Below are 27,848 nucleotides of genomic sequence, written 5' to 3'. Positions count from 1 at the left end.
AAAAATAGCAAAGGCACGACTGCACGATTTTTGGTCGAGATTTCTTTTATTTTACCCCAAAGAAAAAGAAAGGGATGGGAAGGGAGGTTTAGGAGGACTTCCAACAGCCAAGCAAAAAGAAAGGGGCGGAAAAAACCCCAATTTAAAATTATTGACGGATGGGAGGCAAACAGCGGAGTTTTTCAATCCCAGCCGGAAGTAGTAGCTTCCACGTTCAGCTCGAAGCCAATTAGCCAATGGGCTAATTTGCAATGCGGTTACTGCTTGTGATCGATTACAAATGTTAAGTTAGTTTCATCGATTGCTGTACAGTTGTCTAAGCTCGGTCAAATCGCTCAAGCGTTGCTTGTTTTCGTTTGTTGCTGTCAACGGTCGAGAGGGCACTCGGACCTGCACCGACTTGCGATAGTGGCTCTTGATCGGTGGCGATGGAGATCGAATAGAAAGTGGGCGGCGATCTAATCAATGACAGAAATAATTGCGGTGACGGGCGAATGATTCACCGTAAAACAAAAGATAGAAACGTGAGCTATACTCGTATTCAGATTAGAAGTCATTTCAAAGTCATCAGCCTCCAGTAGTCTCGTTCTCTGTAATTCTTCTTCTTTTCTTTGTTTGTGTTCAGCGAGCTGTTGATCCAGAATGCGGCGGTATTCTTCTTGTTTCTTTTTGCGCTCCACTGCATTGTTTTGGTCTGATTCTGGAGGGGTGGAGAGAAAAATGTTAATAGTAGTATTGTTATTGTGTGTAGTTTAGAAAAGTGCATGATACCTGAATGCTGCTCGGTGAGAGTTATCACATTTTGATCAAATTCTTCCAACTTGGGGGAATCTGTCGCTTTAGATTTATCCAGGGAAGTGGTTGATGTGGAACCATTTTGTTGGGCAACATCACCAGTAGAAATCTGAAACAATTTGTGTACAAATTTAAGCATGTGTGATGGTGACGGCTAGTGGGAGGGAGGTCACATCAAAATTTGATGGGCTCCAGTGACTTCTATATTTAATATCTGTTATCTTGATACACCAGTCAAGTGAAAATGAAGCTGACAGCTGTAGCTACTGAAATACGGAAAAACCTGTCAGCAAGTATATGACTTTACAGATGAGTGATTAACAGAGGGGAGCAGCAGATATGCATAACACAGTTGTTTGTGGTTGCCTTCAAATGGGCTGGACTGCACGTCGCTACGGTAAGCTGAACACAAACATAAGGAAGCAGATCACACACCAAAAGTGATGCTTTCTGGCAATCTTTACGATTGAAATCTAACACTTTCATTGAACCGACCTGTTGTTTTCTAGGTGTCACTTCGATGGAGAGAAGTTCGAGCTTCTCTTGGGCCAATTTCAGCTTATAATCCTCGATGAATTTCTCCAACCCATCATCCTCGGCCAACATGTTGCAGCTCACCTCTCAATATTTACCCACGTAACAACAAAACAACAGTTGTGTGTCTAGTGTGTTTTGAAATGATTAGCCGACCGTTACTATATTTTGTTACGTCAAAAAAGGTCTAGACTGAGATACCACCTAGCGGTTGGAATGAGAAACTTGAAACCGCGCTCGTTAGTTCGAGTATTTCGCTCGGGGCGAAATAGGCGCTGTGGTTCCCAAGGACGGAGTGAGGGGGAGAGAAGAGCACACACACACACTAACTATACTGCTAAAGCTTCGTCGGCAGTTTGTAAAAACTTTCAGTTCGAGACCAGAAGCCGAGTGAGAGTCTTGTCGGAGCTTGGCTGGTCAACATTTTCCTCCCCGATTGAACATTTTTTAAAAATTTCTTGCTTGCAACTGAACACCGACAAAAATTTCGCATCGGTGTGTTTGGTGTGAGTGAGTGAGAGTGCATCTGTGTGATTTGTGTGTGTGTGTGTGTGTTTATTTGAAAAGAGAAAAGGATTCGTGAATTGTCTTCAGCCATTGGGTAATCATTCAAAAAAACCTCTGCTGTTTCTGTTTCACGTCGGTTATAAAAAAAGTAGTTGAGCGGAAGTTCTTGCATGAAGTTGCAACTTTGGTTTCCCACCATTGCTGCAGCCAGCCCAGCCAGCAGCAGCAGCAGCTGTGTGTGTATGTGTGTGTGTCTGATGATGGATTATATTTCGTCTAGGAGCCACACATAAGACGAAAATGCTGGAGTTGTATAAATACCTGAACACGACCATCTTTTCCTCTTTCTCTCTCTTTCCTCTTCGACTATATTTACCGACTCTCTTTTTTGGCGGGTTTTGTTTTCTTTTTCAAATTTTCTTCTTCACGGTTTTGTGTTTCTATTTTGGCGCAGTCGTTGAACCTGGACCGCCGCCGTCCGCATTCCGTGTCTATCTGCCGTGTCTGCCGTACTATACCTTGAGATGCTAATCGATATACGTTATGTCTTTAGATGGCCGGCCCAACAACTACTTCAACAGCGACCATGAAGTGCTCTTGACGAGTCTGTTCCACTGCTGCTGGGCCACTGCTGAGAGAAAAGGAGAAAAAAGGAAGTGTACGTTCATGCCCGCCGTCGTGTGTGTGTGTGACCCCTCGATCAATAACTTGAGCGCCGCTACTGCTGCTGCTGCTGCTCCCCCTGTTGTTTGAACAAACTCTCGCCGTCTCTCTTTCTCTTCTTCTTCTATTTTCCTCCCATCCAACTCCAACCGACGAGTGGATATAAAAATGGCGGCCTGGACTTTAGCTGCCAATTTGCTTTTCGTTTTATTGCGGCTGTTTGTGACGGCCGAATCCAAGAATGCTACAGCAAGCCCGACGTTGAGGAGTCTGGTCGTAGCTCATGATGTTCCGGCTGGATTTAGTATCGATCGGTGGGCGTCCAGCTCGCCGGAAGCCGAGTACAAGCTCCTCAGGTCGCCTTTTTCTGATCGTTTCGCATTGGTCGACAACGGTTTACTAATGACGACGGCCAAACTGGACGCTCTAATCCATCATCCGCAACCGTTGACGCTCTACCTGGCCGAGGACGGGCCGGCTCGTAAATCCACCCACGCCGTTCAGGTTTACGTCGTCGATCGGCACCATCTCATCCGGTTCACTAAATCCGTTTACCGAGCCCACGTGACGGAGAATGCTCCGGCCGGCACCCTGGTCGTCTTCCTGGACGGATTGTCGGTCGTTGCCGAAAACGGCAGTCAAGTGAAATTCGACATCATGAGCGGCGGATCTGATGGATTCCGGATTGAGAAAATCACGGAGAGCGACGGTAACTGCACGACGAATCACACGAGCGCCCGTCTGGTGACTCGCCGGCCACTGGATCGTGAGCTGCAACCCGTTTACGATTTGGTTGTGCGAGCTGTGAGTGCTCATCCGCCCGGAACGGCTACTTGCCGTGTCATCATCAGCGTCGACGATGTCAACGACAACCGGCCCATCTTCTCTGCCCCAGAGTACCACTTTGAGGTGCCAACGACGGCCATGAAATACGACCGCATCGGACGTGTCAAGGCTGTCGACGCCGACGGCGATCACGCCATCTTCCGACTGACATCGGCCAGCAATTCGTTCGTCATGATCCCGCAAACGGGTGAAATCATTTTAATCGATCCCCAACTGCCATCCAGCAACCGCAGCTACGCTCTCCAAGTCACGGCTAAAGATCGTCGTGAGCCCGGCTGGGAAACGGAGCAACCGGCCAGGATTTTCATCCGCACGGCGGAGAAACAACAACTAGAAGAAGGAGACATGAAAGCAGCAGATCAACAAGAACATCACAACTTGGTCAAACGTCGAGCGCCACGGGCCCTCCGCCCGACGAAAAGAATCGAATTCTCCGAAGCGGATGGCGCGCCGGAAGGCAAATTGATGTTTGCCCTGGACAAACCCAGCGAGAAGGAGCGCTTCAAAGTCCGCGACGACAACCCGTGGGTGACTGTGGAGCCGAACGGCAACGTCCGAGTCAAGCGCAAATGGGACTACGAGGAGCTGGGACCGGAGAAAACCATCGATTTTTGGGTGACCATCACCAACAGCGAGGGCGGAGGTAAGAGTTTCGTTTCTACACTTCACAGACTCTCGACTTGAAATCGATCCTTCTTCTTCTTCTTGTATCTCCTTGAACTCTCTCATCTCCAGTGGCAGTAGAGGGTCTCTCTCTCTCAAGCGATAGGGAAACAATTTCCCCCCGGTTTTTATTTTCTTTCGACACACAAAAAAAGTTTTTAGCAGCAGCATCCGCCGCAGCGGATGAGCCCATCCGAGCGTGACCCCTCGTCTCTCTCGGCTCCGTCTCTCTCTGTCTGTGTGTGTGTGTAATAGAATCAAACCCAACTGGCATTTCCCCTATTTGTGTGTAACAATAGACAAGGGGTTCCTTTCAGAGTTGGAGGATTCTTTCTCTCTCTCTCCCCTCTCTTGGTTTCTTTTTATGGGAGGGGGGGGGGGAGATGCGGAGTGAATGGATTCTCTTCGCCCCCATCGCTTTTCTCCCTCACACATTCGTCCATGTGTTGTATACTTTTATAAATATAGACAGACCCAGTAGAGGGTGATAGTTGTAGGCCTACAACACCGAGGACCGTATGGTTGTTGTCCACGGGGTTTTTATTTTCTCCCAGAGAAAACATTTTTCGGGTTGACACACACACACGGTAGGTTAGGTGTAGTAGTAGTAGTAGCCCCCGATCATTTGTTTTCGCAGACGGACAGGCCAGACAGCCGGACTGCCATCACCAGATGTGGTTGTTTGTGTTCCACGTTAGTAGCTCTCTCTCTCTCTCTTTATTGTATACACCGGAAGTGTTCCGGGTTATCCAAATTTTTCTTTTTCACAAAATAAAAAGAGAAAGGAAATTCCTCGTTTCCCTTTTCAAACCAATATGTTTGAGGTGGAAAACTCAAATAATTAACTGGATAAGAACACAGACAAATGTAAGACGAGTCACATGTGTGTGAGTCTCAAAGTAAAGAAGACGAAGAAGTTAAGAGAAGCCCGAAAGTTGTGGTTTTCCGGTCATTTGAGCATTTAGTGTCGTGGGAGTCGCTAGACAAGGATGACATGTTACTGCAGAACATCCTCAGGGCGCGGCCAACCAACGGCGTCCCGAAGAAAAAAAACGGGGACTATAAAATTTTTCTTGTTGTAGAAAATTGTGCCCTTTGGTCTTGTACACAACAACACAGCGTGTGTGTGTGTGTGTGTGTGTATTTCCATGAGAGAAGGGGGGAAATCTTTCCCTAGCGGAAAGATATTTCATCGGTTTTTATGATGATGATCTTTGTCGCGCGCTGGATTACACCACCGCCAGCTGGTTCTTATTTTTCCATCTTTTTTTTATTTTTTCGGTGATTATTAAATAATGCTCTGCCAAAAAATCTCGACTCGTTATGTCGACTGTTGTGGTTTCATCCGCCAGAGAGAGTTGAAAGGGCATTTTCCACGGAAGTGCCGTGTGTTCCATCACAATCAAATCACAGAGAGAAAATGAAACAACCAAAAAAAGGAGAACGAAATTTTTTATATTTTTTCTGACGTTGTCGTCGTCGTGTAATTCGAGCCTTTCCTTCCTCTCTCTCCCACCACATTTTTGCTTTTCCCCACCGGATTGTGACGCCCCAAAGTTGAATTGAGAGCAAACGCCCTGGAAGTGCCGTTTCCGCAATGGCCATCCGCACAGAGAAAAAGGAGAGCCCCTCATCTCCTCTTCATCATAATGTTGTGTTGTAGTACTCGACGTGGGGGTATTGAAGCTCGCGCTTCCATGAATTTGATGAATTCCATCTCCCACCAGTCCATGAGGATAAGGTTGCTGCTCGTTTGTTTGCTGCTATTTGCTCGTGTGATGTGTTTTCAACATCGCAATCACTCAGCCGGAATGGCCTCATTTCGTTCTCCATCATTTTGACACTATCGATTTCTCACTGTCTCATTTTCCTCCTCTTCTTCTTCTCCGTTTTTTCCTTCTCCTATTTCCCCTCGACCGATAAATCTCTGATACACACTAGTCCCTTTTTTCTTCCTTTTTTTAAAAATAGAAAATTAAAGAAATCGACGCCATCTTCTTCCGCGTCTCATTGGTGTGGGAACGAAACCTTGTTGGATCTCACCTTTTGATATCTAAACCGTTTGGTGTGCGGAGGATCTATATTCCTCCCTCCGAAAAAGAGGGCCTCGGGGCGGGTTGCATTCATTCCGGTGTGCGTGGTTTACCTGGGCCGACCTGGGCAACATTTTTATTTTCTTTTTTGGGTTTCGTTACATTCATTCAGGGCCAATGTGGAATGTTTTTTTTTTTCCTTTTTTTTTTCGAACTATTGTAATGATATGAATTCTGGCGCTTTTTAAAAGATATTTTTCAATCGACCCTTCTAACCTTATTGTCACGAGTGGTCGGAAATTGCCGGGGCTCTCTCACCTGTAAGAGGCATCTCTTCACGGGCCTCTACTTCGATACAATAGCTCCGACCCGAGAAGAAATCAATAAGTGGGAATTTTTCTTTCCCTTTTTGACAGGAATAGGAAATAACACTCGACTGCTTTTTCCTTTGCACCAGGTGGCGTTTGTCCATTTCATCATCCCAGAATTCTCTTCTTTTTTCTTTCCGGGGTAGTACAAAGTTTTTCGTCATTTAAAATACCGAAAAAGAAACGGTTAATAAATAGGGTCGTTTTAGCTCGTAAATCTAACGTCTTGTTGTTTCTTTTTTTCGTTGTTGTTGTTGTTTTTGTGTTTCTTTTTTTAAATAGCCATAGATAGGGCAAGGCGTGTAATCATGTTTCGAGTCGGGAACACGGCCGCCGCTTCACCATCATAAAAAAAAGAAAGAAAGAAAATGAGAAAAGAAAGAATCCATACATATATATACATATATACACACACGAGGGCTAGTGTATTATATAAGAGAAATATCAAAGCTCACCCCCCCCTTTTTCTTTCCCCTCCAACCGCATTCCAATAGCCGGTTAATATTCAAATGAAATTATTTACTTTTTCCCTTTTTTTTTGTTTTAATTATTCACCTGGTAGAGTTTTGATCCGATCACATTTCCACATACCCACAAGAAATTTCTTTATATAAAAAAAAAAGTTTATTTTTTAAATTTGGCGCCATTTCAAAATAGCCGTTAAAAACGTAATAATAATAATAATCTTGGGGACTTTTTCTTTTTTTAATAATCCGAGGCTTATAAAACATTTTGAGGAAATTTAATAACAAAAACAAAAACGCACACACACACAAAAAAAAGATTTTTGTAGGTTTTTTTTTTGTTTTTTTCCATGTTGACGATGCGAAACGGGTTGAAAGTGCGTGCACTCACGCAACCCGAGTAGAGTTGTTGTATAGTATGTCTACTAGAGACGCCCCCCTCCGAATAAAAAAGGAAAAAAAAAATTCTTCCTTCCTTTTTTTTCAAAGAGTTTCCCATGCCATTCGAGTCCTCTATCGTAGTTTGTGTTACCTTCGGTTCTCTCTTCTTCTTCTTTTTGAAAAAAAAAAATGGCGGCGGGCGGTCTTTAGCTACACAGAGACAAGAAAACGTTTTTTTTTTCTTTCATTTTTATCCCGAAAGAAACGCACGAAAATGGGAAAATAAAGAAACACACCTTGTTTTTTTTTCTTCTTTCTTTAAGGGACACTGCTGTTTATTATTATTATTTCTCTCGACCCTTTTTGTATTTAAATTTGATTTTAAACTGACGACGACCGAAAAAAAAAATCGTTTTCTATTCATTTCAATTCAGAGAGTTCTCATTTGTTAGGTCGTTCTTCTTCTTTCTGAACTAAAACGAATATTTCCGGACTGGTAGAAAAAGGGAATTTTTTTTTTTTTTTTATTTAGTCACTGGTCGGTCGTGAGTTGGCCATTTTTATTTCCCCCGAAAAAATATATTCACGCTGGGCTTTTCTTTTCATCTCGTCGTGATTCCAGCGTCCGTTCGTATATATAAATACAACAATGGGCCGGCGGTCTATCTCGCTCTCTCTAAAAACCCCGAAAAAAAATTTGAATAATTCCATTTCGGAATGTTAATGCGCAAAAAAAAAAGAATCAAAATGAAAATCAATCGGAAATTCCTTTTTCCAACCAAACCGAATGAAAATGAAGAGATCTTATTTTTTTTTCTACTATTTTTATTCGTTGATGGTTGTAATCTCGTCTCTCGCGGTTGAATCGTTGCATAATTGCCACCTTGACGCTAGCTATGAGATCTGGGGCCCCTGTTAAAATGGATCACCATTTACGTCTGTAATGATATCCATCATTACAGCACGTCCATCTTTTCCATCGCCAGGTGTTAAACGATCTTTCGGTGGGCGTAGGAAAATGTCAATTCTGACCGAAAAATATCTCACGTCCAACCCACAATTCCTTTTGAATTTTTTAAATGATAAATAATAAAAAAAGAAAAGGAAAAATAGGAATTGTGAACTTTGAACTCTTTAAAAAAAATAAGAAAACCCTCGGGGGGGGGGGGGGTATAGATGTTCGTGCGAAGAGCACAGAGAGACTCTTCTTCTTCTTCTTTTTTCCCACAAAGAAGACGCAGACGATTAGCGTATAGCTTTGAAGGTATATAAGAAGAGCCGATCCGATGTTGATGATGGTGGTATAACTTTTTTGAAAGGTTTAAAGGAAGAAGGGGATTATTGAGCGCCCAACTATTGATCAGACATCCCGGCCGTCTATACTATAAAGCTTAGACGTACATTCTTTCTTTTTTCTTTTTCTTTTTTTTAACTATAAATAGTGGTTGTGTGTGTGTGCATAGTGCGATGATGATGAAGAAGAAGAAAAAAAGAATAACCGTTTAATGTCTTTTAAGAAACCGTCATGGTCATCGACCTTTTCGGTGCCCTCTGTTATGTGTGTGTCCTTTTTCATCGGCTCTTTTCTCTTTCTCTCTCCTTCACGATGATGGAATTCTTCCGTTTTGCGCCATTCAATTTGAAAAAAAGGGGAAAAGGAAAGAAAAAAATGTTTTTCCTACTTTGCTAATGAGCCTCACAACACCTGAAAATGTTTCTTTTCTCAAAGGCGCAGACACTTGTCGCCTGTGGGCTATTTTATAAGGAACGGGGGGAGGGAGAAGGGAAGAAAAAAATAGGTGACTCACGCATCATCATCATCATCATCGTGATCACGAACTTGCAGGGGGGAGAGAAAGAGCGAGAAAATAAAAAAAAATCGGAATCGGAAGGCAATGGAGGAATGCCGAGATGAATACGATGCGAAGAAGAAGAGGCTGTGTGTGTGTTAAGAGTTCTGTGCTAGTCGACTTCTTCTTCTTCTTTACACGGATCAATACCGTAACTCCGGCGTCGTGTAGAAAAAAGAAAAAAAGAAAATCCTTTTTTTTTTCTTTTCCCTCGTGTTACCAAGGCAACCGAACATGTACAACCTCCGGCGGCGTTAATATTGGGAGAGAGAGAAAAGGTTACCTATCGATTTCGATATGAATAAACCGACCGATGTTTTTTAGTGGGTGGGGGGTTCCAGGTGCCGACGCTCACATCCATCGTCGATGGGGGGGTCAAAAAAGAAAGAAAAAAAAGAGGATCTCACCACTACCACCATCATCCATGGAACTCGACAATGTGCAGACGCGCGCAAGTTACACCCGAGTAAGATGAGACTGTCAAAGAAAGGAACCTTATGATAAGGGGGGGCCGGGCAGATCGTATGATAAGGATTTTTCATTCTTCACTGCTGTTGGGATAAAATGGGATCCCATCTTTTTTCATTTTATCGGTGGTGGTGGTGCTGGTGAAATTGGACACTTTTCTTCATCTTTTTCTTCTTCCCATTTATTTTTCCAGCGTTCCGCAACGCACATGTGCACTTGAAAACGTATAGGGGGGTGGTGGATGATGTGGCCGTTATGGGGGTTTGATTACGTCTACTACTCAGAAATAGACACACACAGAATAAACCGTAGATGGGTAAATATAATAGTCGAAAGGAAAATTGTCTTGTTTCTTATTTTACAATTGGAGAAACAAAAAGATCCTTGGGGGGTTCAGTTATTCCACTGAAAAATAAAATCAGGATTTTTCTTTTTCTTCTTCTTTTTCGTTGTTTCCATCCGCAATGGACGAGACCGCCCAGCGATCCGCGCGTGCGGTCCGATGCGCACGGAAATTCTTTTCTTTTTCTTCTTTTTAAAGAATCTAATCCGCACCGAAAGCCAACGTAACTCTCTGAAGGAAATGCTAATCATTCTCCTCCCCCTACTATTCGACACAGAAAAGAATGTCTGTATAAATTTCCAACGATTACCAGTTCAACCGCTGCTATAATACAGCAGACGAGAGAAAGAGTAGCCGGAGAATTCTTCTTTCCTTCAACTTTTCTTTTTCTTTCGGGGCTGGATGTCTGTAGAGCGACATCCAGCTGGAAATATTTATTAGTTCCTTGAAATGTACTACCGGTTGTTACATCTAATATCCCTGTCGGCATGTCGGCCATCTTCTTTCTCTCTGTCCGAGACATTTTTCCCCATTTGATCTTGTGGGTGATGGGCGTCCGGCCAGCAAAGAAGAAGAAGAGGTGCCATCTACCAGAGGGAAGTTACTGACTCTTCTTCTTCTTCTTTTCCACTGGGAAATGGATGACAATTTTTCCTACTTTTGCCTCGTGCCGTACACTTTATCGATCCGGCCAGTGAGAAGGAGGGAGGGGGAGTTCCCCTTCCTTCCCTTCATTCTACCGTCAGTCCGCGTCTAGAGGAATAGATTTATGTACGACGATATACTACACAGAAAGAGAGAGAGAAACGTCCGTGTCTGCTGCTGCTAGAGAGACTTGCTCCTTTCCATCGCCCGTCACTCCACCAACCAACCGACCCCATCTACTATTTCGGGGTGGATGTTATTTTCCTTCCTTCCCTTTAGACGGAAGACTCTCCCTTCGATCAATATATGAGCCAGCTAGAGAGCTGAGACTACTCCTGCCCTTTCCCCTCAAGTCCCTGGCGTTTTATACACGCACGCGCCACTGTGACGAGGTTTGGTCAATAATAACCTCCTCCTTCCCCCCTCCTGCCTTTTTTTTTCTTTTTACCCCTCTTGTTTTTCGGGTGAATCATCACCCGGTGTGTCATCTAATCAATATCGAACCCAATCTTTTCTTTCGCTTTTTAATAGAAATGTCTGAATCATCAAAAACCCCAAGCCAAAACTAACCAATCAATTTGATCTTTTTGATTTGTTCTCTTTTTAATTCATTCTCACCATGCTACTACTACTACTTCTTCTTCTACTTCTACTAATCGACGCTGTACTAACACTTAGCCGGAAGATGTAAGTAGACCCACTTAATTGCATTACGTCTTCAACTCTAAAACAAAAAAAAGGGAAATAACATTTCTTGTTAGCGAATAAGAAGCGAATGCCCTGCAACTGTTTTTTTTCCCCAGTGGTATTGCTATCCAATCAAAATGAAGCCTCTTCTATTCAGCCGGATTATCACACTAATCCGGGAGGAATATTCTCGATATACTTTTTAATAATAATAATAATAATAATAGTATAAAGACATCCGGAGAAGGCGGAGGAGGAGCAAAAGTATAGGAAGGATAGATCCACTTGATCCGTGATGTAGTTTCTCTTCTTCTTCTCCGGAAGGATATATAAAGTTCTTCTTTTGTTTTTGTTATTGATTGATTCCGGAGGAAACGTAGAACTGGCTCGGGAGCTTTTTTATTTATTTCCCACCGGGGGGAAGAAAAATAAGAAGAAGTTCTTTGACCTTTTTGGTGTATAGCGATATTTTCTTTTTCCTTTTGAGACATGGACATCTAGCGGTAGAGCTCTAAAAAATGATAAAAAATAAAGATTTCATGATCGGGAAAAGAAAAGAAGAAGTTGCATACACGATTTGTTCCGGGCGTCCGGCAAATAGATGCCGCCCGGGCATGTTGATTGTTATGAATAGGTTTTTAATGATTTTTAACACGAAATTTGTTTTTTCATCTTTTTCGTTATATTTTTTCTAATTTCGTTTTTTTATTATTTATTCCTTCAGACACGGACAATCAGCGCGTGATTGTTCAGGTGAAGGATGTCAATGACGAGCCGCCTTACTTCATCAACCGGCCATTGCCCATGCAGGCCGTCGTCCAGCTCAATGCACCTCCAAACACGCCCGTCTTCACCCTGCAGGCTCGCGATCCCGACACGGACCACAACATCCACTACTTCCTCGTCCGAGATAGAAGTAAGAAATGAAAAATAAAAATCTTTTGACTTCTTTTTAGTTTTAGTTTTGGGGGTCCCATTTCGTTTCCATTTGATGTTGTGATGACGTCAATTCCGTTCATTCCGGCTTTCCTTTAATGTTTTTTGTTTCCTTTTTGTCTCTTGAAAATGTAGCCGGCGGCCGGTTTGAGGTGGATGAACGTTCGGGCGTTGTGCGGACCCGAGGCGGTGAGCCTTTCCAGCTGGACATGGAGTACGTCCTCTACGTCAAAGCCGAAGATCAAAACGGCCGGCTGGATGAGAGACGGTACCAGTCAACCCCGGAGGAGCGGCTCTCCATTGTCGGAGGCAAACGTCCACCTCAATTCTACATGCCCAGCTACGAGGCTGAAATTCCGGAAAACCAGAAAAAAGATTCAGAGTAAAAATTGATTTTGATTTTTTTTTATTTCATATTATTTCATTTTGAAATGATTTCATTTTAAAAATAAATCTATTTAAATGATATAGCATCATTTCGGTGAGGGCCAAATCTTTTGCTGAAAGGGAAATCCGCTACACGTTGAAAGCCACCGGACAAGGCGCCGGAACGTTCAATATCGGACCTACCACCGGCAACGTCCGGCTGGCCAAAGACCTGGACTTTGAAGATTTACGTCAACCGCACGTCTATCAACTGCAGGTGACGGCGACCGAAGATTCCGGAGGATTCTCCACATCCGTCGAGGTGAGTCTCCTTGTTCTTGGCTTCCGGTTGACCCCGTTCCATCTCGTTCAATTTCCCGTTGCCTTTTGATGTTTTCAGTTGACAATTCGCGTGACGGATGTCAACGACAACGTACCCAAGTTCGAGCTGCCCGATTACCAGGCCCACAACATCGACGAAGACATTCCCGTCGGCACGTCCATCCTCAAAGTGAAAGCCACCGACTCTGATTCCGGTTCCAACGCCGAAATTGAATATTCCGTGTCTGACGATCATTTCGCCATCGACTCGAACGGCGTCATCAGCAACGGCAAGCAGCTGGACGCCGACAACAACAACGCTTACTACGAGTTCACCGTCACGGCCCGCGACAAAGGCGAATCACCCAAATCCGGCACGGCCACCGTCCGCATCTACACCAAGAACAAGAACGACGAGGAGCCGAAATTCTCGCAGGGCGTGTACACGCCCAACGTGGACGAGAACGCCGGGCCCAACACGCTGGTGACGACGGTCGTGGCTTCCGACAAGGACGGCGACAACGTCCGCTTTGGATTCGTCGGCGGCGGCACCCGATCCGGCCAGTTTGTCATCGAGGAGCTGACGGGCGTCATCCGCCTGCACAGCGGCGGAATCAGTTTGGATCGCGACAAGTACGAGCTCAACGTGACGGCCATCGACGACGGCGCCTGCTGCGGAGGCACCGGACTGACTCACACGTCGACGGCCGTCGTGGTCGTCTTCATCACCGACGTCAACGACAACAAGCCCGTCTTCTCCGAGTGCAGCTCCTACAGTCCCAAAATCGAAGAAGGAGCTCCTAACGGCAGCCCAGTCGTCCGCGTCCAGGCCACCGATGCCGATAAGGGCGTCAACGGCCAAGTCAAGTACTCGATCGTCCAGCAGCCCAACCAGAAAGGCACCAAATTCACCGTCGACGAAGAAACGGGCGAGATCTTTACCAACAAAGTAAAATAATTCAAATTTTCTTTTCAAATCAAAACGAGTTCAAAATTCAAATTCAAATTTGTTTTCCAAGGTGTTTGATCGTGAAGGAGACGATGGTAAATTCGTTTCGGTGACGGTCAAGGCCACCGATCAGGGAGACCCATCCTTGGAGGGCGTCTGCTCGTTCACCGTCGAGATAACCGACGTCAACGATAATCCGCCCCTTTTCGATCGTCAGGTAAAGAAGAAACTTTTTTCTTTTCCTTGTTGTTTTTCTCCGATTTAATCTCTAACCGATGTTTTCTTTTTTTGTCTGTGTCTGTTATTATCAGAAATACGTGGAGAACGTCAAACAAGACACGAACATCGGGACAAACATTTTACGCGTCTCGGCCTCGGACGAGGATGCCGACAACAATGGCGCCATCGTCTACAATTTGACGGCCTACAATTCCCAGGACCTGGAATATTTCACCATCCTGCCCGAATCCGGCTGGATCGTCCTGATCAAACCGCTCGACGTAAGTCTTGACAAACGACCTTTTTTCGACTTTATTTTTTTGAAAAATTTGCCCGCTCTTTTTCGAAAAGACACGAAGGAGAAAAGAAGAAGAATATTATTGCATGTTGATATTTTTCTTTTTCAAAACAACAAATAGCTATTATCAAAATATTTTACACACTTACACATATCATATATATATGTTAACGATTGACTGTCTCTCGGAACCACCAAATAACCCCCCCAAAAAAGGAGTTATTGCTCGGCGTAAGTATATGCAAAACTATACTCTAGTCGTATTCAATTCTTTTTTTTTTATTATTATTATTAGAGTTTCTCCGGCACACATCCGCGTTGCGGTCGTGTTAGGAGAGACTTCCTTCCTCTCTCTCTCTCACTCTCTTTTCCACCTGCTTGTGTGATTTGCTGTTCATTTTTAGATGACATTTAAGTGTGTGTGTATTTTTCTCTCGGGGGGAATCACAAGGGGGCAGGTAGATAAATGTTTCGATTTGCATCGACATTAAAACAGAAAAATACTGCCCGGCTGGGTGATGGATATTCTTTCGGAGTCCGTCCTCCTCCTCCAACGTGATGGATGGATTTTGAAGGAATCCCTACACACACACACACACACTCAAACACACCCACCCGTTGTTATCTCGTTAGCATTTCCCATCAAACCTATCATCACCTCGCGTGTGTGTGTGTCTGTGTGTACCGAAATGAAAAGGCGGGAACGTTTCGTTCCGTTTTCGGTTTCTCTCATTTCCAGAAAATGGAATTTCATTATTATTTCGTGATTGCAATTGACTTAAGTTTTTTAAAGTTAAAGAAAATGAAAAATGATGAATTTGAAACGTTCACCTTGCCCAGTCCCCGGATTAGAGCTTTGACACGAGTCCCCATTCCGGCCCCGATCCTCCTCCTCGTCCTAGTCGCCCCAGTCGAAATAGTTTTAAAAAAATCGATAAGACAAAAGAAATATGAACAAATATCCAAACAACCCAAAATGCATGACCAAATAGCGGGACAAATTCCGGTTGCGAGTGGTGGCGGCCGATCGAGGCGATCCGCCGCTGTGGGCCGAAGTCGACGTCGAACTGGATGTGGTGGATCGCAACAACAAGCCGCCGTTGTGGGACCTGACCAACTACGGGCCCATTTTCGTCAAGGAGAACGTGACTGTCGGCACAGTCGTCACCTCCGTTAAAGCCAGGTCAGTTTTCCATGTCTCAATTTCCCCTTTTTAGTCTGTCTATACCCTCCGCAATCTCCCCACTCTCTCAATTTGTCAATCCCCCCATTGGTTTGCCGTGCGTTATAAGAAATTTTAGAGAAATATTTTAATTTTAAGTCTGTCCGTCCCGGTGCTATGAAATAACTAATCGCATCCCACACGCTAAAAGATTCTAAATGAGGGGGGGTCAATGTCTGTCAACAAGATAACCAAGGTAAGGTTTCCGTCTGTCCGTCCGTCTATTCGTCCGTCCCGAACACAAACTAATCGACAAACGACAAAAAAATTTTCCAGGAGTTTGAACTAAAATAATTGGAGAAAATTCAACCAAACTAACATTTTGATTTCATTATTATTTCGGGGTCTCTTTTCTCTCTCTCTCACTACTCTGTCGCTTCCTGCGAAATCCATCGGCTTCGATCGAACACATCCGCCCTCCTGTGTCCACTTCCTCCCTGCCAAACACAAAATCAAAACCGCGCGAAAATTCAAAAAAACAAAATTCGAACAAAATTCAAAACGCGTGAAGCGCGAGACTTACAAACTGGAAGCGGTGGCTCAGGATCGCGGTTTCCCGCCTTTATCGCGAACGGTCGAAGTCCAGATTGACGTGGTGGACCGGGCCAACAATCCGCCCGTCTGGGACCAGGTCGTCTACGGCCCGATCTTCGTCAAAGAGAACAAGAATGTCGGCGACAAAGTCGTGTCGGTCAAAGCCAGGTCTGTTTTCTCTCGCTCCTCTTGTGTGTGTGTGTGATGTCCTCGTCCTCTTGTCTTCTCTTCTCTCCAAAAGACATTCAAAACAAAACCATTTGCTTGGCACACAGCATTTCAGCACGCGCCATTCATATTTCATTTTAAAAAAGCAAATATTAATTCAACAAACTGTTAACGGAAACTCATCGTTCGTCCTCGTCCCGGTAGATGAAGAGCAACAATTTTGTTTGTTATAGTCCGTCCACGTCCTCTCTTCGTTCTGTCCGCGTCCTTCTTCTTCTCCGTGTGTCCAGTCTTCTGTACATATATTACTTAGACGACATTAACTTTGACAACCAAAAACACGCTCACGCAGCAGCACAACACTGCCCTCAATTGCTACTAATCGTCTGGACTTAAATGATAACTGTACGTAGAGGTTTCTATATGTCTTCCCACTTTGTTTTCCTGGTCTGGGAATAATCATTTTGTGTAAAAAACAAAATACTCACCGGGTGATTGGTCTAACTCTTTAACTGTGACTTACATGTTTGTCCCGTCCGATGCACGAACAAAAAATCTGGTATCTTTCGGTTTGGTTTTACGTTATTTTATGTTTCGGTTTGGAATTGTTAGCTAACACAAAACACCAGTTGAATTGTCCGCGTCTGCCACTGTGGAAATTGAATTAAGACATGAACTGAAAAATAAGAGAAAATCACGAATCTGTAGTCTCGTTAGCTAAAAACAAAAAAACCGCACGCCAAATTGACATCGTGATATATCTGTTATATAGTTTCAACAATCAAAAGACAGTGTGTCTGTCACCAATAGTGTGTCCCAATCAAAACAAAAACCCTGATAGTGTGTTATGTGTATGTCCTCTTCAATGTACAAGTAGTCGTCTGCAGTGTTCTGCTGCTTTTATGTGGCTGAAAAAGAATCCCGATTGTCTTTCCTTTTGTTTGTTCTCTCCTTTTTATTTTAGTTGTGTTTGTATTTCGCGCACTTTTATTTTGCCTGTCGTCTAACTTTGTTTTGTGTTTCATTTTCAAATTGTCTCGAACAAAATCAGTTCGGGTATCGAAGGCAATCCGACCGTCTTTTATCGGCTGATTCGAGGCTCAACGGCTCAGACCAACAAGTACGACACGTTCTACTTGCAACAGCGGGCCGACAATGGCCATACATGGGCCGATATCAAAGTCAACCATCCGCTGGATTACGAAAACATCAAAGAATACAATCTGACCATTCGTGTCGAGGTAATAGAGACTCGATCGTTTAGCTGTACGTCTGTGTCGTTGGGTTGTTGGTTTCTAAACTTTGGTCGCGTGACTTTTCGTCTCGTCTATAGAACAACGGCGTCCAGCAACTGGCCAGCGAGGCCACCGTTTACATTGTCCTGGAAGACGTCAACGACGACATCCCGCTGTTTACCGAGCGTGAGCAAGAGACAGTGCTGGAGGGCGAACCCATCGGTACGGGCGTGACCAGAGTCAACGCCATCGACAAGGACGGAACTTTTCCCAACAATCAGGTCCGTTTTTCTTTTATTATTATGATCGCCCATAGAATTTTTGTTTGTTTTTTTCAAAATTGATTGGCCGTTTAATTAAATTAAAAAATCTGGGAATGTTTAATTAAATATAACGATGAATAACATTCTTTCAGGTTTATTACGGCATCGTCGATTCACCCCGTAACGAGGGCAAGGATTACTTTGAAATCAACGAGCAGACGGGCGAGATCTTCACCAAAATAGTGTTTGATCGTGAGAAACAAGCGGCCTACGCCCTAGAAGTCGAAGCCAGGGACGGCGCTCCTTCGGCTCGACCCAACAGCAACGGCCTGCCCAACACAGGTTAGTTCCGCTCCGGCAATTTTCGTGATTGGCGAGAGGGGCAAACACAAATATTATATAACCCTTTGATGTTCCCTCAGTCCATCATCAAAGCAGATGCGTAGCCGACACCCATTTTCTTTTTTGATTTATGAGAGAATTAAGTATTATGTATAACCCCCTTTGGGCTATTTGAATCGAATCTTATCATCCCCGGACAAATCCAATCATATGCGATGAATCGTAATTAGTTTTCCACCCCGGCGGATGTTCGAAACTCACATGATTGCGCGAATTCAAATTAATATCCTGAATTTTGAAATTGGCGGGGAAAATTGCTGGCTCACAAGATATTCCCAGCCGGGGAGCTGCTACGTATATATAAGAGTCTGAATTCAATGTCCGGTTCGTTTTAGTAACGGCCAGTATTTCCCACGAGTCACAACTGCCCAACAGTCGGACTCGACTCAACTTTATCGTTGGCACACAGGACTTTAGCTAAAGATAAAAATAAATAATTCGGTTGTTATTATCAAATCTGGCTGTGACGGACGAATCAAGGTGAAGTTAGCGTGAAAGACAAATCCGTGACGTTTTTTTCTTCTTCCCGACGCTCCCCCGTAAGTCCGCCGGATATCGGATTAGTCAACTTTTTGTTTGTCTTAACTTCCCTCACGAATAAACTTGGGAGAATCCAACTTAAATGTTACTACTATCTTATCTTCGAATGGGCTTTGATTATTGTTCTGTAGCTCCCGAATTCCCAATCCAATCAACGTCGCTTTTTTCACTAATGAGTATAGACACGGGCGGCTTCTGCCACTTTTGGTAGACAGATACCAATAAGGCCCGTTTCATTCACGCCGAAAAGGGCTTCATTACGAGCCTTTTCTTTTGCCCGGCCAACCAATGACGGAATCCCCATTCATTAAGTTGTTCAAGGAGGTTTTGAATGGGGAAGGCGTAGGCCCTTGAATGGTTTCTCATTAATTTTGATTGACCTGCTGTATTTTTTTCTAGTGACGAAATTCATTCGTATCGGAATCGCCGATAAGAACGACAATCCGCCCTATTTCGACAAGACTCACTACGAGGCCGAAGTGGACGAGAACGAAGATATCCAGCACACGGTGCTCACCGTCACCGCCAAAGATCTCGACGAGTGTAAGTTTACTTTTAGCTCTCAAATTATCAATTTGCATTTCAAATGAATCAAAAATTCAATTTCCTTCTCCGTCCTCCCCACTTCGCCAGCCTCGAAAATCCGTTACGAAATCACCCGCGGTAACTTGGGAGGAGCTTTCGCTGTCAAGAACATGACGGGCGCCATTTACGTGGCCGGACCGCTCGACTACGAGACCCGCAAAAGAGTAAGTTTTTCCTCCCACTTATTTCCATTAATTTATTGTTTAATTTAAAAAAAAAATGAATTAAATGCGCGTTGTGAGCGAGAGAGAGTCAAATTTAAATGGGGGTTAGAAACCAAAAGGAAATTCTTTTATAAAAATAATTGAAAACACGGAAAATGTGTGTGTGTGGGGTGCAACAAATAGTACGAGCTGCGCTTGGTAGCCTCTGACAATCTCAACGAGAACTACACGACGGTGGTCATCCACGTCAAAGATGTCAACGACAATCCGCCAGTGTTCGACCGGCCCACCTACGAGGCCCAAATCACCGAGGAAGACGATCGCAACTTGCCTAAGCGCATCCTACAGGTCTCGCAATTGTTTTCCAAAAAAGAAAACCAAACCACTTCACAAAATCATTTTGTTTGCATCGAAATCCTCCCCCCATCGTCGCTCTCTCTCTCTCTCTCTCTGGGTTTTTTCACTTAATTTGAATTTGGAATATTCTCGCGCTCATTAGACGCATGGCTTCACGTTTTAATTGTATTTTGTTATTTTTACATTTGAAATTTTTTAAATTATGATTTTTTTTTCTTAATTTTACCAAACAATTCTCATTTTATCTTTTCTTTTGCATCGTGCTTGTTTTTTTTTCTCCCCCCGCTTCTTTTTTTCATTTGTTATCACCTCCTTCCTCTTCGGTTGGCCACACAAACACAACATACACAAACACAAACAAACAAAAAAAACAAAAAAATCAGTACGACCTGACATTGGTGGCGTCTGACAGTCTGAACGAGAGTGTCACACGGGTGGTGATCCTCATCAAGGACTCCAATGACTTGCCGCCCATCTTCAATCAGACAATGTACACCGCCCACGCCTTGGAGGAGCTGGCCGATCCTCTCCCTTTTAAACTTCTGCAGGTAGCATCCACACCTCAACTCTCTCCGGATTTGATCCAACTCTTTTTTCTTTCATCTATCCCCAAAAAAGAAATCCGGATGAATTTGTTCAAAAATCCTTTTTTATTGTTATTATTTTTGTAGATCTTTTTGTTTGTCCCCAGTCAAAAGTAATTCATAGTCAAAAGTCCGTCTAGATTTGATTCCATTGAATTTTGATTCTAGACATGTTAGCTTGTAGCATTTTGTGGTGTTATTTTTGCACCCAACGGCATGGACTTGTTTGGCATGACGAAATAAGCATGAAGCCTCATAAAATCCTCTGCTCCATCCCTTTTTTTTATCCCTGCAAAATTGCCTTACGTTACATACGACGACTAATTCATATCTCTCTATAACACGATACCCAAAAAACGAACGGAAACAAAACAAAAAATATACAGGTGACTGCCACTGACGGTGACAAGGATCGCGAGCAGAACATCGTCTATTTCCTGACGGGTCAAGGTATCGATCCCGACAATCCGGCCAACAGCAAATTCGATATCAACCGAACGACGGGCGAAATCTACGTCCTGAAAGTAAGTGGATTGGGTTTATCGATTGTCAGGTGGCGCAGCCCAGTTGCCCGGCTGACTGTGCATTATTGACTGGACGTGCTATTTCATTTTATTTTACTTTTTTTGCGATTGAATAGCCACTGGATCGCGATCAGCCCAACGGACGTCCCCAATGGCGTTTCACCGTGTTCGCCCAGGACGAGAAAGGCGAGGGACTTGTGGGTTACGCCGACGTCCAGGTCAATTTGAAGGACATCAACGACAATGCGCCACTCTTCCCTCACGGCGTCTACCTGGGCAATGTGACGGAAAACGGGACGGCCGGCATGGTGGTCATGACGATGACGGCAGTCGATTACGACGATCCCAACGAAGGATCCAACGCCAAATTGACCTATTCCATCGAGAAGAACGTCATTGACGAGAACACGGGCATGCCCATCTTCGAGATCGAGTCGGAGACGGGAGTCATCAAAACGGCAGTGCCCGGCCTGGATCGTGAAAAGACACCCGACTATTCGATTCAAGTGGTTGCCATGGACGGGGGCGGACTCAAAGGTATACACACACGTCCAAACTTGGCCGGCCTGAATGAACTCAACAGTCTTGACTTTTATTGGATGTTATAGGAACGGGCACGGCGTCCATTAGAGTCAAGGATATCAACGACATGCCGCCACAGTTCACCAAATCCGAATGGTACACTGAAGTTGACGAGACGGACGGCATCGCCTTACCCGACGCCCCCATTCTAACTGTCACCGTTCACGATGAAGACGAGACCAACAAATTTCATTACAAGGTGCGTGTGCCGTTTCAAATTTCCCGCCGACTATATTTTCTTCTCTTCCGTCTCAAATTGGATTGGAATTGACGACATTTTTATTACGTAACCCTTTAAAGGTGATCGAGAGCAGCGGATTCGGCGCCGATAAGTTCACCATGGTCCGCAACAACGACGGAACTGGTTCGCTCAAAGTCGTCCAGCCTCTCGACTACGAAGATAAACTTCAAAGGAACGGATTCCGTTTCATGATTCAAGTCAACGACAAGGTTGGATCCATTTTCTATTAAGTCATCAAATTTTTTAACTTCCATTTTTAATATGACAATGTCAAAAAAAAATCCCAGGGCGAGGACAATGATAACGACAAGTATCACGTTGCCTATTGCTGGGTGAACGTCAAATTGCGTGACATCAATGACAACAAGCCGCTCTTTGAGAAAGCCAACATCGAGACTTCCGTTTATGAGAACGCTGAAGTTGGCAAGAGTTTGGAAACGTTCCGCGCCACTGATCCGGATCAAGGAGGCAAAAGCAAAGTTTCGTTCGCCATCGATCGAGCCTCGGATCGTCGGCGTCAGTTCGCCATCAATCAGAACGGCACCGTCACCATCCAGCGCCATTTGGATCGTGAAGACACTCCGCGTCATCAGGTGAAGATCCTGGCCATCGACGACGGCGTTCCGCCCAAGACGGCCACAGCTACTTTGACAGTTATCGTCCAGGATATCAACGACAACGCCCCGCGGTTCCTCAAGGTAAAATTCAAATTTTTCCAAAAAACATTCCAGCGGATCCATTTCTTAAACTTTCTTTTCCTGACGAAAATTGTAGGATTATCGACCGGTTCTACCCGAGCACATGCCACCAAGGAAAGTCATCGAGATCCTGGCAACTGATGATGATGATCGTTCAAAAGGCAACGGACCTCCGTTCTATTTCCGTCTGGATCCCAACGCCGACGACGAGATTCGAGCCTCATTCAAAATCGAACACGATCCGAGTATGAATAATAAATATTTGAGTTTGGTTTGATAAAAGTTTGGATCCATTTGACGATTTGATTTATTCACAGAGGGAGCCAACGGAGACGGAATGGCCATTGTTTCGTCGTTGCGGTCGTTCGATCGGGAGCAGCAAAAAGAGTTCCACGTGCCTATAGTCATCAAGGATTCAGGCAATCCGGCCATGTCTGGCACGTCGACGTTGACAGTCATCATAGGCGACGTCAACGATAACAAAATGCAGGCCGGCGCCAAAGACATTTTTGTTTACAATTACATGGTCAGTTTTTGTTTTGAGTTGATATCAAATTCCGGCGGATTTTTATCTGAATGTTAACATTTTTTGGAGCAGGGCCAGGCGCCAGATACGGAAGTCGGTAGGGTTTACGTCTACGATCTCGACGATTGGGATCTGCCGGACAAGAAATTCTACTGGGACACGAAGGAGCACCCGAATTTCTCGCTCCACCAGGACACTGGCATGTTGACTATGCGCCACGGAACGCGGGATGGCAAGTACCACCTCCGATTCCGCGTCTACGACCGCAAGCACACCCAAGTCGACGTGCCGGCCAACGTCACCGTCACCGTCAGAGAAATCACTCACGAGGCTGTCACCAGTTCGGGTTCCATCCGCATAGCTGGCATCTCGGACGAAGATTTCATCCGTATTTGGGATTATAGGGTAGGTTTTCCGATTGGATCCAATTTCTTCCTGATTTCCCCACGGGGCTCTATAACCCTGGCCGGATTTTTATTATTCTCTAGACCCAAGATATTGTCAAGAGCAAAATCGATAAACTGCGTGATAAACTGGCCCAGCTTCTGGCTATCGATCGGGAAAATGTGGATATTTTTAGCGTCCAGTTACGTCAACAACGTCCCCCCATTACGGATGTCCGCTTCTCTGCCCATGGCTCTCCCTATTACAAACCCATCAAACTTAACGGCATTGTCCTCCAGCATAGAGAAGAGGTTCGTATCATCGTCATTTTTCTTCTAAAAAAAGAAAATCTTTTTGAAATGGGCCGTTCTGTTTCGCCCCTTTCCGTTAGATCGAAGCTGAAGTGGGCATCAACATCACAATGGTGGGCATTAACGAGTGCTTGAAGGAGAATCAAGCCTGCGAAGGATCTTGTACAAATATTATGGAAGTCAGCACTTTGCCGTACCTGATCAATGCCAACAAAACGGCCCTCGTAGGCGTCCGGATCGATATCCAGCCAGAGTGCACTTGTGGTGCCCGTAATTTCACTCGCGATGAAAGCTGTCGCAATAATCCATGCCACAATGGCGGAAGATGCGTCGAAGGCCGTTATGGTGTCACGTACGTTGATTTTCACAAACTTGACAAATTCTTTGATTTAAAAAATTCCGTTTTCCTATAGATGTCAATGTCCAAGTGGCTACGACGGACCTCGTTGTCAGCAAACTACCCGCACTTTCCGCGGCAGTGGTTGGGCTTGGTATCCGGCGTTGGAAATGTGCGAAAATTCCCATCTCAGTATCGAGTTCCTCGCCAAGAAACCGGACGGAACTCTGCTCTACAATGGACCGATGGTGCCACCGGAATCGGAGGAAACTCTCATTTCAGGTTTGATCATATTTGTTTTGACATGATTCGTAGCGATAACTTTGATTGTTAATCTTTGATTGTTCGTCACAGATTTCATCGCTTTGGAATTGGAGTCGGGTAATCCGAGATTGTTGATTGACTTCGGCTCCGGAACGCTGGAACTCAAAATCAAATTGAACAAGACGACGCATCGTTTGGATGATGGCGACTGGCATCGTCTTGACATTTTCTGGGACACGGAGAATGTCCGGATGGTGTTGGATCTCTGTCGCTACGCTACCATCTACGAGCCGGAAGACGGAACTGCTTCCATCTTCAACACTTCTGCCTGCGAAGTCAAGGGCGTTATTCCGCCGTTCAACGAATACCTGGACGTCAGTTCGCCATTGCAAATTGGTGGCGTTTCACACGCTTCTCTCGATCCGTCGCAATTCCGTTGGGATCATCTTCCGCACGGAAAAGGTTTCAGCGGCTGCATCCGTAATTTCATTCACAACAGCAAGGTACTTTTGTTTCCGTTTTCTTATTCCTTATTGAATCATTTAACATTTTTTATCGTTTTGCGAAAAAAGATCTACGATCTGGCAGAACCCGGAATGTGGCAGGGAAGTCAGCCTGGATGCGCTCCGCTGGATGAGCTTTGCTCCGGAAACGAAATTTCCGGAACTGGCGTCACTTCCTTTGGTCGACCGACTTCATCCGGCTGCGGTGAACACGGAAGCTGCGTCGGGTCCTTATCCGAGCCGCGTTGCGAATGTCGTCCAGGTTGGACCGGACCGGGTTGCAACCAGGAAACCATTCCGGCTACTTTCAATCCTCAGAGCTACGTCAAGTACGCTCTGTCCTTCGAGCCGGTCAGTTTCATCACGGCCATCCAGTTGCGTTTCAGGACGAGAGAGGAGCACGGAGAACTGTTCCGGGTTTCTGACCAACACGCCCGCGAATACGGAATTCTGGAAGTATGTCAAATCATTTAAAAGCCTTCGATTGATTCGACCCACTTGCTGATTTTTTCCGTTATTTTTCATAGATCAAGGACGGCAGATTGCGATTCCGCTTCAATTTGAACAGCTTGAGAACGGAAGAGAAAGATTTGTGGTTGACGTCCATCACCGTCAACGACGGCCAATGGCACACGGTCAAAGTGAGTCGTTTCGGATCGGCCGCCATGTTGGAACTGGACGGTGGAGAAGGCCGCCGTTACAACGAAACCTTCATCTTCGAGGGCCACCAGTACATGCAAGTCGATAAGCAGGAGGGTGTCTACGCTGGAGGAAAGGCGGAATACACTGGCGTCCGCTCGTACGAAGTTTACGGCGATTACCAGAAAGGTCCGTCGTGTTTTGTTTTTTAGTTATCCATCCATAGTCTCTGAGAAACATATTTTGAGAGCTATGATTATTTGTTGACAGGCTGTTTGGATGACATCCGTTTGGAATCGAAACCTCTTCCGTTGCCTCCAGCCCTGAATGGAACCCAATGGGGTCAGGCGACAACTTCGCACGGTGTCCGTCGTAATTGCCCGTCCAACAATCCATGCTCCAACGTCATCTGCCCACTTCCATTCGAATGCAATGACTTGTGGATGGACTACGAGTGCAGGTACATTTTTTAAACAATTCTAATTAATTAAGCGGATCCCTCTCTCTACTTCTTGGTTCTAACTTGACCGATTCTATGGTCACCAAATCTTTTAATTAAAACGCCCAATAGTCAAAAGGGAAAAGGGGATATGTTAGTTATTATAATTTCAATGATAAACGGTTAAAAAAAAAAAAAAAAAAACAAACAAAAAAAACAATCAAAACCTTTGGTCAAAAAACAAAAAGTTGCGGCGAGTCCAAGGTGATGACACTGGACGGCAAGGGCTGCATCGACCGAGATGAATGTCTCACCAACCCTTGCCTCAACGGCGGCATTTGCATCAATCGCGAGCCGTACTACCTGTGCGACTGCCCGGACGGCTACTTTGGAGAGAACTGTGAAGTCCACCAACAAGGGCAAATCGTCCGGTTGAGCATGGGTGCTTTGGCAGCCATCCTCGTCTGCCTATTGGTTATTCTCAGTGAGTTTTTCTTTCCTGAAAAGAAACCCAATTGTTTTTCCCACCCGTTGCACTATGTGGTTCAGTATTTATTGAGAACGGCAATTGGGGATGATTGGAGGTAAGTTTTATTTTTTTCCCGTGTGTGGTAATGATTGTTTCTTGCTAGTTCCCACTTGCACACCTGATTGTTCAAAAAACCATTTGGCGTATTTATTTTATTTTCCTTTTTTCCTCGCACTCGATCCGGCGAAAATTTCTAAAACCCCAAAAAATGTTGGCCGTCGTCGGTTTTTCGGTATTTTTGTTATTATGATTTGGCACCACTATTTTTTAGTTGTCCTGCTGGTCAGAGTAAATACGGAAGTAGTTGCCGCGACGTGGACGAATGCGCTTGGCGGCCGTGTCGCCGTTTCGGCTCGACCTGCGTCAATTACCAAGATGAGCGCGGCTACGAATGCATTTGCCCGCTCGGCTACATGGGCAAACATTGCGACCTGGAAGTGATGACGAGCGCCACCATCACCACCTCCACTGATTTCATCATTGCTATCATCGCTTGTCTCGCCACCCTCCTCCGTATGTGTCTCGTCACCAAAATCCGCACTTTACTTTTTTCTTTTTAAATTTAATTACCAGTCGTCTTTTTACCTGTTCTCTCTTTCTTCTTCTTCTTCTCCATGAAAAGGTAAGGCCTTGACTTGTGTGTGTCCTAGAGGTCACATTAAATCTTGGCGGAATTCTTCTATTTTACACGTGTCTATCCCCTTCCGATTTCTCTTGGTATTGGGGCCGCCAATTAAAAATTTCGTTTCTCCTCCGTGCAGTTATGGTGCTGATTTACGTGGTGTACAGCCGTCGAAGGGAATCGACGGTTCGTTACGCCGGTCCCGATGACGACGTCCGTGAAAACATCATCAATTACGAAGATGAAGGCGGTGGCGAAGATGACATGACGGCCTACGATATTACTCCGCTCCAAATTCCCATCGGCGGCCATGGATTGGGACTCGGCTACGACACCATGAAAGGAGGCAAAATTCCATGTAAGTTTTTTTAATTACCATTTTTTAATTGGTCCCAATTGACTTCTAACATTTTCTCTTCGACAGACCACTCTCCAGCGCCAATGATGATGAGCGGCGAGCCGAATGTCGGTGTCTTCATCGACGATCACAAGCGAAGAGCCGACACGGACTTGAACGCTCCGCCCTACGATGATTTGCGCAACTACGCTTACGAAGGAGGCGGTAGTACAGCCGGATCCTTATCTTCTCTAGCGTCTGGTTAGTATTCTTTTTCTTTCTTTTTGACTGTACAACTTTTGACTGACGTTTGAAACTTTTCATTGCAGAGGACGACGAGCAGGATTTCGATCATCTTAACGGCTGGGGTACGCGGTTCCAGAAGTTGGCCGACATGTACGGCGAGGGCGACAGTGAAGAGGAAGAGGAGGAAGAAGAAGAGGACATTCATTAAAGAAAGAAACCAAAATAAGAAAGAAAAAGAGTCAGACGAAAAGCTGTGCCCTCTCACCCCTTTTTCAG

At 44.8% G+C, this 27,848-nt stretch overlaps 2 protein-coding genes across 12 annotated transcripts; one reads left to right on the top strand and one right to left on the bottom strand.

Moving 5' to 3' along the window:
* Positions 1 to 27: 27 nt before the first annotated feature.
* Positions 28 to 1,433, bottom strand: LOC124205927. The gene is made up of 4 exons (XM_046603512.1): positions 1,291 to 1,433; positions 772 to 904; positions 536 to 700; positions 28 to 458 (listed from the first exon to the last, which is right to left on the bottom strand). Exons 1-4 carry the CDS (start codon positions 1,399 to 1,401, stop codon positions 295 to 297), a joined length of 573 nt encoding a protein of 190 aa, XP_046459468.1. The 5' UTR covers positions 1,402 to 1,433; the 3' UTR covers positions 28 to 294.
* LOC124205924 (neural-cadherin-like) lies at positions 1,304 to 27,801 on the top strand. 11 transcript variants are annotated; one of them, XM_046603502.1, is made up of 36 exons: positions 1,304 to 1,431; positions 1,515 to 1,930; positions 2,390 to 3,988; positions 11,239 to 11,247; positions 11,972 to 12,163; positions 12,319 to 12,565; positions 12,655 to 12,871; positions 12,950 to 13,819; positions 13,890 to 14,036; positions 14,131 to 14,319; positions 15,329 to 15,519; positions 17,312 to 17,501; positions 17,594 to 17,776; positions 17,911 to 18,100; positions 19,100 to 19,243; positions 19,334 to 19,449; positions 19,633 to 19,797; positions 20,777 to 20,914; positions 21,031 to 21,451; positions 21,523 to 21,695; positions 21,797 to 21,946; positions 22,025 to 22,435; positions 22,512 to 22,680; positions 22,753 to 22,961; positions 23,034 to 23,366; positions 23,450 to 23,656; positions 23,737 to 24,008; positions 24,070 to 24,275; positions 24,348 to 24,760; positions 24,830 to 25,216; positions 25,288 to 25,588; positions 25,670 to 25,859; positions 26,639 to 26,880; positions 27,129 to 27,347; positions 27,414 to 27,587; positions 27,656 to 27,801. In XM_046603502.1, exons 3-36 carry the CDS (start codon positions 2,668 to 2,670, stop codon positions 27,778 to 27,780), a joined length of 9,111 nt encoding a protein of 3,036 aa, XP_046459458.1. In that variant the 5' UTR covers positions 1,304 to 1,431; positions 1,515 to 1,930; positions 2,390 to 2,667; the 3' UTR covers positions 27,781 to 27,801. The 11 variants fall into 11 exon arrangements, with proteins under 11 accessions (XP_046459458.1, XP_046459459.1, XP_046459461.1 ...); XM_046603505.1 differs by lacking the exons at positions 15,329 to 15,519; positions 19,633 to 19,797; positions 26,639 to 26,880 and adding exons at positions 16,070 to 16,260; positions 20,190 to 20,354; positions 26,087 to 26,322 and having other exon boundaries at positions 1,326 to 1,448; XM_046603500.1 differs by lacking the exon at positions 15,329 to 15,519 and adding an exon at positions 16,070 to 16,260 and having other exon boundaries at positions 1,326 to 1,448.
* Positions 27,802 to 27,848: the final 47 nt, after the last annotated feature.

The sequence above is a fragment of the Daphnia pulex genome, chromosome 10, assembly GCF_021134715.1.
Source record: "Daphnia pulex isolate KAP4 chromosome 10, ASM2113471v1".
In the NCBI taxonomy this organism is placed as follows: domain Eukaryota; kingdom Metazoa; phylum Arthropoda; class Branchiopoda; order Diplostraca; family Daphniidae; genus Daphnia; species Daphnia pulex.
This window is presented reverse-complemented; position numbering and strand designations above follow the sequence as displayed.

Coding starts and splice junctions, on each gene's coding strand:
- LOC124205927 (XM_046603512.1), bottom strand. CDS start 1,401: ATGTTGGCCGAGGATGATGGGTTGGAGAAATTCATCGAGGATTATAAG. Junction 905..1,290: donor TGACACCTAGAAAACAACAG/GTCGGTTCAATG, acceptor AAATTGTTTCAG/ATTTCTACTGGTGATGTTGC. Junction 701..771: donor TCTCACCGAGCAGCATTCAG/GTATCATGCACT, acceptor CCACCCCTCCAG/AATCAGACCAAAACAATGCA.
- LOC124205924 (XM_046603503.1), top strand. CDS start 2,668: ATGGCGGCCTGGACTTTAGCTGCCAATTTGCTTTTCGTTTTATTGCGG. Junction 21,696..21,796: donor CCAACAAATTTCATTACAAG/GTGCGTGTGCCG, acceptor AACCCTTTAAAG/GTGATCGAGAGCAGCGGATT. Junction 25,217..25,287: donor GCGAATACGGAATTCTGGAA/GTATGTCAAATC, acceptor TATTTTTCATAG/ATCAAGGACGGCAGATTGCG.